Source organism: Geotrypetes seraphini, chromosome 9 (assembly GCF_902459505.1).
Source record: "Geotrypetes seraphini chromosome 9, aGeoSer1.1, whole genome shotgun sequence".
NCBI lineage: Eukaryota > Metazoa > Chordata > Amphibia > Gymnophiona > Dermophiidae > Geotrypetes > Geotrypetes seraphini.
The window spans coordinates 188518119-188535607 of NC_047092.1; the positions used below are offsets into that span (position 1 = coordinate 188518119).

Consider the following 17489-nt stretch of genomic DNA (forward strand, 5'->3'; position numbering starts at 1 on the left):
ACATAATATGTTATAATATGATATATAATTTGTGTGTATTTTATTGAAAATATGATGAAGGGTGGGTGGTAGGGGGGATATTGATGTACTAGATTTTTATGTATAGATATCAAAGTGATATTGTGGAATATTTTAGTGTAATATACTCTTTTGTGCACTTGTTGTTCAATTTGAAAACGAATAAAGAATTGTAAAAAAAAAAAAAGAAAGTGTCAAGACCGCCAACTTTGCCGCTTCCTCCCTCCCCCCAGGGCTCTGTCTCGGTACCGCTGGGGGAGGGAAGCTCAGTGAAGAAAAAACTGGCATTTGAAGCAGGACATAAAAAGAAGCCTATCCAGAAGGGTGATACTCCCTCTTTAGCGGCATGTCCCTCACAGAAAGACACGGGGACTCTGCTGTTAATAGTGGATGTTTCTGGGAAGGCTCCTGGGGGTTCAGTTTTGGTCTTACAGTCCTCTCCCAGTTCCATGCTGAGGGATTTGGCTGCCCAAAATCAGCAAAAAAAACATGCTAAGACTAAACGGGTTGCCTCTTCAGCTCCTTTGGCCCACGACCAGGTACCACCTAAACATCTTGCTCTGCCTGTTTTAGCTCCAGAACTTCCTTTTCAGGGATCTGAGTCTATTCAGTCACTTTCTAATTGTTTTAGTCTTTTTTTACTTCAGCCTTCTTCTCCTGCTTCCTGCTATTCCTCTCCTTGAAGCACAGCAGTGCCCTGCTTGTGTGGAACAACTCTCATTGGAGAATCCAAACTCTATTGCCATTCCGCAGAGCATGGATTGGGGTTCCTGCTTAACAGATGGATTATGACAATAATAAAAAAAAAAGAACTGTGAGATCATAAATACAAGCAGATGCATTTATGGGCAAGCCTATGATTTATAAGTATTTCTGAAATAACCAGGTCTTTCAAGCACCTTTTTGCAGGATCGTGAGTGATCCAGTGAGGGCTCGGAGTCAGAGCCATGGGAATTTCACTTACACATCCGTGTATAATTCTTTCTATAATTTCTTTATTCATTTTAAAACTTACATCAAGTGTACAGTAAATATCAACCAAATATAATACAACATCACTTGAAAAATTTTAAATATCATACACCAAGAAGATTTAACCCCCACCCCCCTCCCAAATTCATATACAACTAATATATACCACATGAAAATAATATCTTACGACAATCATCTATATATTCTTAATGGAAAAACAAGAAATCCTCCCCCCCCAATCCACATGTGTATTAAGATTGGGAAAAGTGTAACTTATTCATTACTATAATTTAATAAAGGTCCCCACACATCCTTAAATTTATTATAATAACCATCCTTGTATAATTCTGATAGAGATTCAGTGCGCAAGATCAAGCAGCGCTACAAGCACTTTTTAATTATTAGTCAAAACTTTGCAATACTATTTCCCTTAAATAAAAACTATATATGGAAAGGTGGTATAGCTTCACTGATGCTTCCCATTTGCTGCTTCTGTTGACAGACTTGTAATGGAGGTTTATGGCAAACAGCAGGAGAAATCAAATACAAAGACTCATACATATCAGATAACTCCTACGCTGTGTGAAAAATTGAAGGTTCTAGTGAGGAAGTCCAGGACATGCTCAGACAACCACCTAGTTCTTACTGGGCTCTAATATTGCTGGTCTGTCTAAACACTAAGTAAAATATAGGCATCTGCCTAGGGCAACATTCGAGAGGAGCAGCACAATGCTGGCACAGCTGGTAAAGACAGCAGCAAGCAAGCCTTTAAAAGTCATTGTCACCATAGCAGTAAGCGCTTAAGGTCTGTTATGACCTGCCCTTCTGGGGCAGACTTTGATCTTGCTGCAGGGCCTACCTTCCCTGCCACTGTTTTTTCTGGCTGTGCCAGTGCTTGCTGCCATCCCTCAAAGACTCCTACAGTGGTAGAAGTAGTAGCATTGCTGACAGGAGTAAAGGGGAGTAGATACTGGGCACCTTGGGAATAGGAGCAGGGAATGGTTCACCAAAGGCTTCCATTTGTGTGTCTGATTTATCTTTAGTCCGCATTTTCCTTAAAAAGAATAATACCTTGCATGGAATAATTATCAGGAAGGACTAATTGACTTGTGTTCCTTTTTGTTTCTTCAGGTGAGCCCATACGACCGATTGACCCTGCAGCATGGGTTTCCCACACAGCAGCTATGACTGGTACCTACCCAGCATATGGTATGAGTCCCTCCATGAGCACAATCACTTCCACTAGCTCCTCCATCACCAGCTCCATCCCTGAAACTGAACGTAAGTTTTGCAGGAAGTGCCTGCTATGTGCCTCAGCTGCCCATGCACTTAACGCTGCATGGCTTTTCTTCCTCCACATTCAGTGGTATGGAGGGGAACACATTTCCCATTCTAGGTGCAAGTCTAAACATGTCCTGGAAAAAGAAATGATACGTGAAACCTCCCTGACTCAGAAAAAGTGATCTTCTTTAGCGTCCCTCCAGACCGGCACAGAACGGATGGGTTTACGCTCCTCTGCCAGCAGGTGGAGACTGAGACATTGACTTTTGCTGTGAGCTGTGCAGTCCCATCTACAATCAGTCTGTTCTCAGTCTCCAGCAGGTGGAGTGGTAAGCTTGTGCAGTCTGTGCTGAGGATTGTTAGGGCATCTTTCTTCTCCCTTTTGCTGTCCAGACAGAGCTTGGGGGGACCCTCTCAGTGGTCCTACTGACCTCGGGGGGGGGGGGGGGGGGGCCACACTCAGAAGAATTGTGTCCCTCCCCCCATTTCACCCACCTCCCCTTATGTATTTGCTTTAGAGGTGCCTCAGTTGTACACATGGCCACCTGTTAGGCACAGACTACAGTTTAGAGAGCCAGTGGGTGAGCTGTAAGAAAAAAAAAAAGAACAAGAAATAAAGGAGCATAAAAAGAGCCTGAGGCTGCCATTGTTAGGTGGCGTTGTTGTGCATGGGTGTTCAGTGCATTTGTTATGAGCACTTCTAAAAAGCAGAAAAAGTGTGTTTTTTGTGGGCACCAAGTGGTGGATGTGGCCGGCATGTGCACAAAGTGTTCCGGCCGCCACGAGGGGGAACCGGCATCTGCTTCAGGTGTTGGTGTGCAGGGCCACCCTTCGTGCGTGCACCACTCAGTGGGGGGGGGTGGAGACATCTGGGATTTTCTCATCACTTGGCGGTCAGGGAGATTCGGCGTTGCTGATCCTGCGGGTTTTTGTTGTCTTGGTTTTTTGGGGAGTATATTAAGAGCAGCGGCACTTGGTTCGGCTGGTTTAGCTGGCGAATTGTGGGACATTGCTGGAAGGCTCCTGTTCTAATCTGAACAGTATGTTCCATTCCGATTTGGACATTTACCTTTGTCTTCTCCATGTGAGTGTGGAGTTGATATGTTATTATTCAGCCTAGTTAGTTTCAGCTTGGCTATTTGTCAGACTGATTGTAGATGAGATTGCACAGCTCACAGCCAAAAGTCAATGTCTCAGTCTCCACCTGCTGGCAGAGGAGCATAAACCCATCCATTCTGTGATGGTCTGTAAAAGAAAGAAAAGAACCTAATTTCTCCTTTCTGCTGATAAACCCAAATCAACTGGCCATGAAATCCTAGCACTATGAAGACTGAGTGCCTGACTTTAAATTCCTAAAACAGGTACTAAATTTAGGAACCTAAGTTAAAACATGTAGCGCTGAAAATGAGCACTGGGCACCTGCCCTTGCCTCTGACCTTGTTTACTTTTTAGCAGCTTAAATTAGATGCTCCGCAGATGGAAATGTTCCTTTACGAAGATCTAAGTGCCTAGGCACCTTCTCTCCAATGCCATTGATGGCACTTAACCTAACCCTAATGGTTAGAAAAGCTGAGGCTTTTCTTATGGGCCTGGCAGTTTCTTCTTCCTACTTTTGGGTCTCCTGGATTGGACGTCTGGTGCCATGAGCCTTCATCTGCATCTCCCTATGGACTTAACTCACTTCCATTGTCTCATCTACCTCAACCCACCAATCATGCTCTTCCTCGAGTCATTGTACAAAAAGCATGATTGTCATGTCTGTTGTTTGAATGCTTTAGTACAGTGACCATCTGGCCAGTTAGGTTTTCAGATTACCTGCAATGAATATGCATGAGAGAGATTTGCATGTAGTGGAGGAAGCTCTTACTAATAAAATCTCCTGCATATTTCTTGCGTGTTTGTTGAAAACCACTGCTCTAACGCATACCTATTAATGTGTTTTCTTTGTATTGGGCTGAGATTGAAGATTATATCTCTTATATGAATGATCTTCCATTCTGCCCATCATGCTTTCATTTGTATTCTGCCACCATTTCTCTTAGTTTTGTGTTATGATTGTTTTGTTGTGCTATTAAGTGTTATTTTTGATGTTGTACTAAGTTTTAATTTACTGTTATCCAAGTTTACCTTATTGGCTGTATTTGTTTTTCTTTAGCCATTTTACTACTGTAATGCTGTTATCAAAACTTAAGTTTTTATGTCAATCTGTGCCTGCGGTATACTGCCTTGAAAGGTGGTTAATAAACTCCAATAAATAAATAAAGTAAGTCAAAGTGAAGATTGGGTATCTGGAGAGCTTCTATCCTATTTCAGGAAAGGTGATCGAATAGGTGGTGGTAGCATGTAGAAGAAGATTTGGGCCTCATTCCCTTAAGGGGACTTGTTGCTGAGTGGGATGGCAGCATTTGATGCATTTGTGGGCTGCTGGTACAATGATTGTTCAATTATGGCTATGGGGGAGGGGAGGGGAGGTCAGGTATTATGTTGTGTCTTTTCTGCAGTCCCCCCAGGATTATCATTGCCTGCTGTTTATAATATTTTTCCCAGGCCTATTTGTAGTTTACTGGCAGAGCTTGGTATACTGTATATACATTTCCCCCTCCGTAGTCGTGAATTCCGTATCTACGGCTTCGCTTATTCGCAGTTTTAAATCAAAAAAAGCATTCATTTTTCAGGCTATTTTAAGCACTGTAAGCCCCCCTTAAGCCTTATCTGGTGGTCTAGCGGGTTTTTGGAGCAGGAGCGATCTTCCCACGCTCCTGCCCCGTGTAGATCGCTCACAGGAGACTTGAGAGACTATGGGAGCTCAAGGCAGCCATTTCCTGTGAGCAATCTGCACGGGGCAGGAGCTTGGGAAGATTGCTCCTGCCTGAAAACCCGCTAGACCACCAGGCAAGGCTTAAGGGGGAGGGGGCTTTCAGGGCTTAAAATAGCTGGGGGAAGCGGGGCTTAGGGGCAGAACCGGCCCAAATATTATTCACGGTTTTTTAATATTCGCGGGCCAGCTCTGCCCCTATCCCCCGCGAAAACGGAGGGGGAAGTGTATTATATATCATATGACTGCATTCAGTCAGTGTTAACAGGGATGGGTCAGACAGATCAGACAATCTACTTCTAACTGGTCTCCTGCAGTGCAGCTTCTCCCCCCTGCAATCTGTAAAACTCTGCTGCACGGCTCATCTTCTACCAACCTCGCTACACTCTTAAATCACTTCACTGGCTCCCTCTCCGCCTTCGCATACAGTTCAAGCTCCTATTGCTGACCTACAAGTGTGTTCATTCTGCTGCCCCTCAATATCTCGCCTCTCTTGTCCTTATACATCTCCAAGAGATCGCCGTTCCTCAGATAAGCTGCTCTTAGCTGTACCCTTCTCCTCCACTGCCAATTCCAGACTTTGTTCCTTTCATCTAGCTGCCCCCTTTGCCTGGAATACCAATTAGCAGATCTCGGAGTAATTTGGGATTATGAGGTTCAAAAGGAGTTGAAAAATTTTGGAAGGGGGGTGGTGGTCTGGGACTGCTTTCAAACCTTTGAATCAGGTTGTTGTCAGTTGCAAAGGAAGCATAGTTCAACACTTCCCTGGTATGAAACCTGAAATAGGTTTTAACAAGTTAGGACTTTGGGGGCAGTGGTACCATCTGTGACTGTTTCTTCTAAACGTTTTACATGGTTTCTCGCAAAATTACTTCCAAACAAAATTAAGCTATGAAAAATGAATTCAACTAAACTAAGTCAATTACTGTATATGTAATGTTTTTTGTGCTATATCCAAAAATGCACTGCTACTACTGGGATCAAAAATTGTTGGATTTTAGAGCTTAATATTTGTTAACCGAGTTGAGCCCTCTAAGAGGGATGAATCGGTATATAAAACCAAAGGATTGGATTGGAGACCGAGGTGCATACTCCACTCTTACCCCCTACACTTGCGGTGGAATATGTGAGCCTTCCAAACCCCATCCTTACCCATATATAGGTATCGCCTGCAGGCATAAGAGCTATTGGTGTGGTGTACAGTTGAGTCTAGTGGGTATTGGAGGGCTCACCTTATAATATAAAGATGTGTACCTAGGACCTTATATGTGAGATTGAAAGGTATTAACGTAGAACAAAATCTTTTCCAGAGAAAGGAAAATGATAAAACCAGAGGACATAATTTGAGGTTGCGGGGTGGTAGACTCGAGAGCAATGTAAGGAAATTCTTCTTTAAAGAGAGGGTGGTGGATGCCTGGAATGCGCTCACGAGAGAAGTGGTGGAGAGGAAAATGGTGACAGAGTTCAAAAAAGCGTGGGATGAACACAGAGGATCTAGAATCAGAAAATAATAGTAAATATTGAAGAACTAAGGCCAGTACTGGGCAGACTTGCACGATCTGTGTCTGTATATGGCCGTTTAGGGGAGGATGGGCTGTGGAGGGCTTCAGTGGCTGGGAGGGTGTAGATGGACTGGAGTGAGCTTTGACGGAGACTTCAGTAGTTGGAACCTAAAAACAGTACTGGGCATATTTTCATTTCTGGCTTCTGGGCTATAATTTCTTTCTTCAGAATTGGTTGTGTTTGAGTACTATACAATCTCAGTTATCTGGCACCCATGGGGATTGGTGGATGCCAGATAGCTGTTTTCCCGGTTGATTGAGAGTTCTGTGTTAGAACACAGATCTTAATCCCCCCTCCTGCCCAAAGCACCAGTGCGGCAGCGATCCTGAGCCACAGAACCCTCCTCCCTCTCTCCCTCAAGTCCCAAAGTGGCAGAAGCAGGTGGTGGTCTTGAGCTGCGAACCCCCTCCCTTCCTAACCCAAAGCGCAGCCGGCCAGCAGCCTGTTTTAAAGCTGCCTCCTGCTGACCTGTGCTTCTTCAGGTAAGGAAGGGAGGTTTGAGCAAGTGAGGGGGTTTGCGGCTTAGGACCACCGCCTGCTTCTGCCACTTTGGGGCTTGAGGGAGGAGGGCTTTGTGGTTCAAGACTGCTGCCGCGCTGGTGCTTTGGGGCGGAAGGGAGGGTGGTTCGTGTCTCAGCTGCTTGAGAGAGGGGGGATTTGAGGCTCAGGACGCTGCCATGCTTGTGCTTGGGGTCAGGAGGGAGGTGGAGTTTGCCTCTGCTTCTAGTTTCTCAGGGCTTGAGGGAGGGAGGGGGTTTGCAGCTCAGGGGACTTTTCCCACTGGCAATTTTTTTGCCAATTGGGTGAGAGGGTTAGTTAACTGAGATTCTGCTGTAGTTCATTCATTTTTTTCTTTATTTTTAACATTCTGTTCTGTGCACACTGACAAAGAAAAAATAAATAAGTACTCCCAGAAATATAGGTGAACTAGTATTGCTCACGGATTTTGAACTACCTTTATAGCTTAAATTGCTTTATGTTTTTGTACAGTGATTAAACTGAAGCAGTTGGCTATCTTAACCCAAATATTTGGGCTGGTGCCAATGCATAATATGAGCAAAATAATTATAAAGACTTTTGTATATAAGTTTACATTGAAGATTTTTTTCTTAGGTTAAAAAATGTGGGTTAAAATGTTTTAAATAAATAATATTGTATTTAAAGAGTCAAAGATAGTAATACTGTACAAAACAAGAACAGTAAATAATACTCAGCTCTTTACTGGCCCAAGGAATCCAATGACGCAGTCTTTGCGTAATTCAGTGTTTAATATACCACAATTCTCTACAAGGAATCTGTGCAGTTTACATTAAGAGTTACAGTAGATCAAGTTTAAGCCTGATCTTGAGGTGGTTAGGGGAAGAGGTGAAGGGTGGGAGAGTGGCTGTAGTGAGAAGAGAGATGTTTTCATTTTTTTCCGGAAGTCAAGGTAAGTGGTGGGTTTGTTCCAGATAAGAGGTTCTTGGTATTCAAAGGGAGCCTCAAACATCTTCTTCAGCCAAACTTGTTGAGGTGATGGGAAGGGTAGTTTGAAGCGTTGCAATACTCATGAATGGAAGGAGTTTGGGGCTCTCACCATATGAACCAATGCAGGCTGTCTTGAATTGGATTTGCTTTTTCATCAGCAACCACATTTCAGCATAAATACAGCTTTCACTTTGATGGCTGTCTTCTGCTAAGCAATGGAATAAAATGTAAAATTCCATCTGTTTGTTCATTCTGCCTATCCATATGTGTTCAGTACTCCTTTAAATTTCATGCAGTACATTTTTCCTTTCCACTTCCTTCCCTTCTTTCTTTTGGTTGGCTTTTTTTCTCCTCCTTCCTTGGATCCACAGGCTTTGATGACTTCCACCTGTCCATCCATAGTGACATGGCCACCATCGTTAAAGCAATGAGCTCTCCTGAGTCTGGCCTTGAAGTCAGGGACAGGATGTGGCTAAAAATCACTATCCCCAATGCATTTATAGGTAAGCTGGAATTTATGATATAGGTTTATTAATAATGTTTTGCTCCTAAAGGAAAGCAGTTCCTCATTAGCCAGCTGATGAATGTGATTTGTTGAACATTTTTATATGCAGAGTTTCTGTGGGATTCCTTAGCATTCGCACTCTCTTCTGATCCTCTAATGCCTTCAGAGGAGTCTGCATTAATAGCAAGAATTTTGCCTGATGACGAGTATGTGAATCTTACTGTTTGCAATGGCAAATGCCTGAAAACATTCCGATTAAAACAAAAAGCAGGTCTCTAAAAATCTTTTTCATCTCTTGTTCTAAAGCTTTAATTTTGTATGTTTATTCATGCTTTCAAAGAAATAAAACAAATTGGGGAAGCAAGACTTCCCTTGGCTTTATCTGCCCCATTAAACCATATTTATTTACATGTTTAGTATAAAGAATGCTACAAAATTAAAGCTTTAGAACAAGAGATGAAAAAGATTTTTAGAGACCTGCTTTTTGTTTTAATCGGAATGTTTTCAGGCATTTGCCATTGCAAACAGTAAGATTCACGTAAATAGTGGAATGCCATAGGGATCTGTACTGGGACTGGTGGTTTTAAACATATTTATAATGATCTGGAAACAGAAACAAGTGAGATGATCAAATTTACAGATGACTAGACTATTGATAGGGATCAATATTCAGCGTTTTGCTCATCGCCGACACCATTATTCCCAGATATTCAAAGCTTGGATTTCAACTTTGAATATCTGGTTATTTTTAAGCTGCTGACACAGCCGTTTGAGTCCATATTTATCATTTAAGTGGCCTTGGGTGGTGCATTGAAATATGACAGGTTTTTATGTCGTTCCGTTTATGCACTAACACTGGCTGTTTAAGGGCTGAATATATCAGCACTCCTTCCCCGAATTCCCAAGATACCAGCTTTGTGTTTGGCACTAGCTGCAATAATCAGCAGTACCAGTCAGCGGCCAGGTAAATCATTTTGAATATCGGGCAGAAAGTTGTTAAATCATGCAGATTGTGAAAAACTGCTGGAGGACCTTAGGAAATTGGAAGACTGAATTTTATCTGCCATTTGGTTATCCAGTGTGGACTTGTATAAAGTTGTGCACATTGGGAAGAATAAGCCAAATCATAGTTACTTGATTTTAGGGTTTGGGGGGCTTTTTTTTAATCTTGACTTGGAGACCTTGTCAACTCCGAGAGACTATCACTAAATTTGGAAAATCAGATTATACTCAGCATACCCTGGCTTTAGAAACAGGGTTGATTCTATCATGGATCTGCAAAACTAACCCGTTTGAAGACATTTTCCTGCGAGAGACCTACTGACTCTGTCTTGATTGTTTTAAGCCTTCTCAACCTGCCATATAGTCCATTGGTGTGAAACTGCTGAGCGTTACTTTTGAGAAAAGGCTTCAGCTTGGCCATGAGTGTGGGCTTTGAGAGAGTGATACTCACCTTGTAGGTGTATGTTTAAGACTGATTGATATTTTTGTGCTCTGCTTTGGATAAAGGTAGAATGGGACCAGAAAGTTTAATGAAGTATATAATTTTCCCAATAAATAGAGCTACCTCTCAGTATATAAACAGTTATTAAGGTCGTTTGAGATCTTTGATGAACAAAGTTTTGGAATGATCTTCCAACTGCACAAAGAAAAGTTTCTTTTTATATCTTTAGAAGATTGATAATGTTTTCATTTCTAATGAATAATTTTGTGTTGACACAATATTTTTAAAATTGTTGTTATCTGCCTAGAATCTGTTGTGAGAATAGTTCGGAATATAAATAAATAAGAATAGAATACAACTTCCTTTCCACGCTTTGATTTAGTTTCACTCACACTTTTTCTGTACCTGTACAAAATATATTTAACAAGGGCCAAAATGTGATAGTCCTATGTCAAAAGTGAAACTGGGTCAAACACACTGGTTTGTGTTTTTACTGTCCTTCCAAATGTCCAAAAAACAGAAAGTGAAAACAATAACAAAAATGGATGAAGGGAGGTTTAATATAATATGGACAGATGGCATTCGGTGCTAACTTGTGTTTCGATTAAATGTCTAATGCTTCTTTCTTTTGTTTGGCTTTGCTTGCAGGTTCAGATGTGGTAGACTGGCTCTATCATCACGTAGAAGGTTTTACAGATCGCAGGGAAGCCCGCAAATATGCCAGCAACCTGTTAAAAGCTGGCTACATTCGGCACACCGTTAATAAGATCACTTTCTCTGAGCAGTGTTACTACATCTTTGGAGAGCTCTGTGGCAGTACGTTTAAATGGCCTGGTGTATTCGCTTGTTTGCTTTTGTTTTAAATGTGTGAGTTTCATGTCCAGCTAGCTGCTCCCCTAAAAAGGCAGTTCAATGAGAATCTGCCAAGTTCAGATCCTCTCAGTCCCCCTTGGTAAGCACACAGCAGTAAAAAATAAACTTTGCAATTCCTGGCACCATTTTTTATTTGAATATTTGTATGCATTGTGCTACTTGGCGTGCACTAAGAAAAGTTTTGTTCATTTTTGTTGCAGGGTTTGTCAGTTGAATACTGCTACAGTCTTCTATGCATTGAGGATATGTCTGTGCAATAGCATTATAAGGCCATGATGGTCTGTCAGTTCAGTAAACATGCTTTGTAATAAAATGTCCCCTTCCGTGATGGCTATACTCCTGTTATATTAGCAAGAAAAGGGAGAAGAAGAGCTCAAGTTCTCACAGCTTCCAATTGGCTACTTTAATTTCAGTTAACCCGATACAGCTCTGTCAGTGCTGTTCCCATGATGAGACTCGTGTACTCTGCCAGGGCACCTCAGTCTTGCTTTTCAATATTGAGACACACTGCAGCACCTCTACTATTCCATCACTTCATGTCTGCCTCGTGGCATACCCTGCTGTTCTAGTCCTCAGACATTCCTCCAAACACAGCTTTACCAGAGTACCTCAGTCCTGCCTTGCAGCACATCCTGCGGTTCCCATACTGAGTTACTCAACACATGCACAGCTCTGCCATTGCACTTCAGTCCTGCCCTGCAGCATCCATATCATTTTAAATACTTTAAAGGCAACCACCATTCTAGGATTTAAGGGTAAACTAGATGCACATCTCCTTAAGAATGGCATAGAGTGATACGGGTAAGGGTAAATTAGATGCACATTTCCCTTGAGAAGCATACGGTGATATGGGGACTAAAACTAGGTCAGGGTACACCTGGTGGAGCCTCCGCGTGTGCGGATCACTGGACTTGATGGACCCAGGGTCTGACCCGGAGATGTTCTGTATACTTCTTTGGAAATAAGACTATAAGCCCCATACTTTCTCAGATTTATTAGTAGTAATTGTATCTCACATTATACCTATTTGGGATTCTAAGCAGATTACAAGAAACATTAGAAATAGTAAGGTGAAATAAAATCATAAAAATGATGAGCTCCCAAAGATTAACATCAGAATCTAATTCGTTAAATGCTTGTTGAAAAAAAAAGCCCCTTAACTGTTTCTCTAAAACAGAAGAAGATGTTTTCTGGTCTCATCTTTCACTTCCATGTGTACAGCCAGTGACAACTGGTGTTTCAGGGCAAAGTTATAGTGGAAAGATCTGAGATAACCTTAAACATAAAGATTGATTAGACAAAGTGTTAGGTGCTTTTTCAAGACACTCTAAATTGAAAAGTTAGAAAAACACATGTTCTGTAGCATGAATTTTTTTTCTTATTCTTTGCACAGATATGGCTAATTTGTCCCTGAATGACCATGATGGATCAAGTGGGGCCTCCGATCAAGACACACTGGCACCCCTTCCCCATCCAGGAGCTGCACCATGGCCTATTCCATGCCCCTACCAGTACCCACCTCCTCATCCTTACAACCTGCATCCAGGCTTTCCAGACGTAGGATGCAACTATGGTGGAGGCAGTACTGGCAGTCAGCCTAGTGAAGGTAGGTTTTCTTTGGAAATGGGAGCCTAGCTTCTATTAAATCTTACAGTAACTGCAGCTTTCTTTTTTTTCCACTTCAATGTTTGAATGTGTGATGTTCATTCAGGTCCATATTGTGTGGATGGAATGTTGTGCAGTGCAAGTTGGACCAGGTTTTCATTTTGAAACAGTTGCAAGTAATGTAAAGCAAAGCTGTCAAGTTGCCCAGTTCTGAACTGCTGACATCCGGTGCTGATAACATTATGCAACTTAGAGCACCAAGTTCAGTGATGCAGGATATAAGGTGAAAATCAGGATTGAGCCAAAACCTTTCTTCCTGGAGCTGACAACTCTGAGGTGCTTTGATGGTAAAAGTCAGTTTGTGTATTTGGTGTGTTAATTGAGTATTGCTGCTCTCATGCAGCTGCTAGAACTGCATTCCTGCTCTGATTTTCCTAGGCAAAGGTATAGATAAGTGGTATTTACACCCAGTCCTTGAAATTGCCAATGGATCAAGTTTTTAGAATATGTCTAATGAATGTACATTAGGGGGATTTGCAGGCTTGTTTCATCATATGCATAACTTTCATGCATATTCTTTAGGTAATCCTGACCTATTTGTAGTCCTCAGACTTGAAGTAAAGACTGAGTGTTGATAGGTCATAAGTAATTTACAATCAAATCAATGCAGCTGAGAACAGGGCCATTCAAAGACACAGTATGGTGTTTGCATTGCTTACTTTGCTCTTCTAATTTTAACACATTTTATGTTGGATTGGATGCATATGAGTTTTATTTAAATAATTTTAATGATATTTTGTGTATTCTTGCTTCTAGGCAGTAGAAGTAGTGGCTCTAACCGTAGTGGGAGTGAAAGAAGGAAAGAAAAAGACCTAAAACCTGTGGACTTGAAGTCTGGTGGCAGTGGCAGTGAATCGGATCATACAACAAGGAGCACGATGCATCGAGATCGTGCAGCTAGCGAGCACAGCCATCACAGCAGCCTCAGCCAGAGAAGTCATAGGAGCAAACACTCAATAAGCAATCACATGCACCCATCCTGTGGACCCCCTGGGGTGCCTCCTCTCTACAGCTCAGCTGTGATGATGCCCCCACCACCATCTGCTATGGGCCCTCCCGGGGCCCCTCCAAGTCGAGATTTAGGTTCTGTACCCCCAGAACTGACAGCTAGCAGACAGTCATTCCGAATGGCTATGGGAAACCCTAGTGAGTTCTTTGTGGATGTCATGTGAAATGTGTTTTTGCTCTTCCAATGCACTGTTCTATTTTTTGATTTGATACTAAAAGGGGAAAATGAACTAAAAGTATAACAAATGGCTGTGCACGTGTGTGATGGAGTGAACACTAATGTGCAAAGATCTGCAGACCAGCTTCTTCCTCCACTGTGGCTGTGAGAAGGTTGGGAGAAGCAGCATACCTGATTGCTTGGCTTTACTTAACACCTTTTTACTTTAACAGAATTAATAACACCAGTTTTTGAAAGGCATCTTTAAAGGCTGTCTGTTACTAGATCCATGTTCTTAAACAGATTTTGGGTTCTTTTTAAAACCTCTTTTTTTTTTTTTTTATCAAGCAGCAAAGAACTATGGGGTATTTGACTTCCTTTGACCTTTCTGACAGAGGAAGTAAAAGGTTCCCCGCTGAAGGGTTTCATGGCAGCTTTGTTTAGCAGGGAAGCGAGGAGCCGCCAGATCATGCCCTTGATCACACGTTCATGGAAAGAGGTTTTTTCTTGAAAGAAGACGGCATCTTCGGGAGAAAGTGCACCACAAGCCTTATTTGTGTACAATGAATTATGATAAATAAATGGAATAGAAAAAAAGCTTCTTCCTATATTATGTTTAGCTTTTAAGTAGAAAACAGTATTAATTAAATTGAAGAAAAGTGTGAAACTCTAGAAGAAATGAAGTGGAGATAGAAATGTTGTTTTTATCCCTTTGTATCTATTTAGCAGGCCCTCTTCTTCCATTTCCTATAATACTAAATCACTCTCAGATTCCTCCTATGATTACACAGCATATTACAAAGGGTTGTTCCTAATAAAAGCAGCTCTATAAATTAGTGTAGGCAGCACAGGACTGATAGAGCAGAGGCAAACACACAATATACCCAACATCCACAGAATAAAATAGCATGTACTGCCCCACCTCACCTTAATACAACATGAGCAACAGAATTTCAAGCTTCACATATACACAGTACAAAATAAAACAATGGACAGCAGAGGCCTAGGCAGAGCTGGAACATATAGATAGATAAGACAGAATAATAGGAGTTAGATAGTCCCCCTTATTTTCTAACTTAAATGATTTCAGCCAGGGTAGGAGTTGGATAAACAAGACCTGCTACAATATGTGCATGAGTGACTTAGGGGGTTGCTTTTTCCATTAAAGGCTTGAGAGAAAAGCCAAGCTTTCATTTGCTTCCTAAAGTAGAGATTAGTCTTCAACTGAGTGAAGCCTTTCATAGAGTGCATTCCAGAGTGTGGGGGCTACCCCAGAGAAGGCTCACTGTGATATTCTTTGGAGGGGATATGGCTAGGGATATTCTTTGAGATGATGATATTGACTTTGGAGGTGTATAGGTGACTAACGAATGACACTGGGACAAATTTTTACCTGGCCCCCGCAGGAACTCATTTTCCCATCCTCGTGAGTTCTTTTCCTGTCCCTGCCACATTCCTGCAAGCTCTGCCCTCATCTGCACAAGCCTCCAACACTTTAAAATCATAAGTGTTCGAGGCTTGTGCAGTTAAGGCAGAACTTACAGGAATGGGGCAGGGACAGCGACAAAACTGATGGGGATGGGACAGGGATATTGAGTTCCAATGGAGATTTTTTATTTATATTTATATTCTTATTTATAATTTTAATGTGTATTTTCTGTAAACCGCTTAGAACCTAACGGATTAGCGGTATATAAGAAATAGATTACATTACATTACATTACAAATTTGTCCCTGTGTCATTCTCTAATCCTGTCTAAGTATTCTGGCCCATTTAAGGGCCTTAAGATCAGACACAGGACTTAAAATTAGCACTGTACTGTACAGGTACTAGAGATATTGATGTGATTCTGTTGCAAACAACCTTCTATCAGCCTTGCTGCAGCATTCTGGATCGATTGTAGATAGTGCAAACCCTTTTTAGCCAGTAGAGCTGGCCCATTCCCGATTCGAATCAATTCACCAATTCACTTTGGGTGAATTGATTTGTTTTCAGGAAAAAAAAAACGAACTCGCCAACTTATCTTCGGTGGCACAAGCATCCTCACCACCGATATATTTTGCCAGAGCCCTTCCTTCTAGTGTAACTTGAAACGTCCTGTTCCGCGAAGCGTGGGATTGCATTGGAAGGAGGGACTTTGGCAGGGGGAATGACTGAGCTGGCCTGTGTTTGGTGTGCACAGTACCAGCATGGGGCACAAAAGTTGAAGCTTTCCCTCCCTCCTATCCCCCTCTGAGGTACCTTCCAACCACCCCCCTTCTCCCTCCCCAAACCTCTGTGAGATCCGACATAAGCCTTCCAAAGCAGCTGCAGCAGCAGTGTTGAGCAGGAAGAGGCAGAAGCTTGGAACAAGATACTCCTGGCTGGCCCCAGCATGGCCTTTCCTCTGCCGTGTCACTGATAACATCACTGGCAATGCGGCAGAGGAAAGCCCTGGTAGGGCAGGCCAGAGGCAGCCTGTTCCAAGCGCTGCCTCTTCCTGTCGACTACTGCTGCTTTGGGAGGCCTATATCAGGTGTCACGGGATGGAAAGCTGCTGCACAGGAGGATAGGGGTAGAAAGTTACATATGTGGGGGAGAGGGAGAAATCTACATATGGTGGAGGGAAAGGAGATGCATGAAGAAGAGAGAGGGAGAAATATTGGACATAGGGTGGAGGGCAGGGAGAGCTGGTGCATGGGGATAGAAAGAAATGTGCATGATACTGGAGGGGAGGAAGAGAGATGCTGCATGGAGGGGGGACAAGGCAGGAAGAGAGAGAGAGATGGTAGACAAGTGGGAAAGAAACGGAAATATTGGATATGACAGTGGAAGGGAAGGTACAGCGATAGAAGAAAACGTCAATGGGCAGGAGACTCTGGTGAGTGAGTTAACAGAAGACAAACAAAAAACAAAGCCTGGGACCAACATGATTTGAATAATAAAATGACCAGACAACAATTAATTTTATTTTCTATTTTGAGATTGTCAGATCTGAAATGTGTATCCTGCCAGAGCTGGTGTTAGACAGTGAATGTTAATTAGGACCTAACAGAAAGAGGAAATGTCTTTTTTATTTATTTTGTTTACACCTCAGCGCTGGCGTGGGGTTGGAGAAGGCAAAGGGGGGGGGGGGAGAGGTGGGTGAAGAGGCTACAAAACCACCAGGCCATTTGAAAAAAAATGCCCGATTGGGCAGGAAAAGTGAATTGAATAAAAAAGTCAGTTCCGTGTGCCAAATCAAATTGAAATTTTTTTTTCCCTGAATCATGCAGCATTAGTAGCCAGACCAACATTAAGCGCATTACAGTAATTCCATCTTGGTGTTACCATCATGTGAACCACTGTGACAAGACTCGCCTTCTCAATATATGAAGAGGGAGAGCATAGTTATTGCAAATGATGGAAGCAGGTCTGAAAGATTAGCTTGAATTTAGGGGGATCAGCATAAGTATCTGTACTCTAAGGTTCCTATCTTGTAGTTTAAGGGGGAGCTTGTATATGCTGTTACAATAGAGCTTGACCCCAACTTCTTTCCCAAACTCAGGAAACCATTTAAGAGGTTCCTGGGCAAAAACACAACTGGGGTATCTCTAAGGGCTCTGGCATGAGGGTGGCATAGGTCTGCCAGACATAAGGAAATATAATTTTGCTTGTCTGCTTCTCCATCTTGGGGACTGGTGTCTGGAGAGACAGGATTTCACATCCCTGACTTATGAAAAGGAATGTGGTACATTCATT

The 17489-nt window shown here is 42.3% G+C and overlaps 1 protein-coding gene across 4 annotated transcripts in view; it reads left to right on the plus strand.

Annotated features, from left to right (window-relative positions):
- Nucleotides 1-14365, plus strand: part of DVL3 (dishevelled segment polarity protein 3) — a 100991-nt gene extending 86626 nt beyond the window's left edge. The window contains exons 11-16 of one of the 4 annotated variants that reach the window (XM_033957532.1): nucleotides 2122-2271; nucleotides 8488-8619; nucleotides 10714-10881; nucleotides 12332-12544; nucleotides 13360-13749; nucleotides 14117-14365. In XM_033957532.1, coding sequence (XP_033813423.1) covers nucleotides 2122-2271; nucleotides 8488-8619; nucleotides 10714-10881; nucleotides 12332-12544; nucleotides 13360-13749; nucleotides 14117-14151 — 1088 coding nt within the window. In that variant the 3' untranslated portion in view covers nucleotides 14152-14365. The other 3 variants (XM_033957533.1, XM_033957534.1, XM_033957535.1) reach the window with 3 other exon arrangements.
- Nucleotides 14366-17489: the final 3124 nt, after the last annotated feature.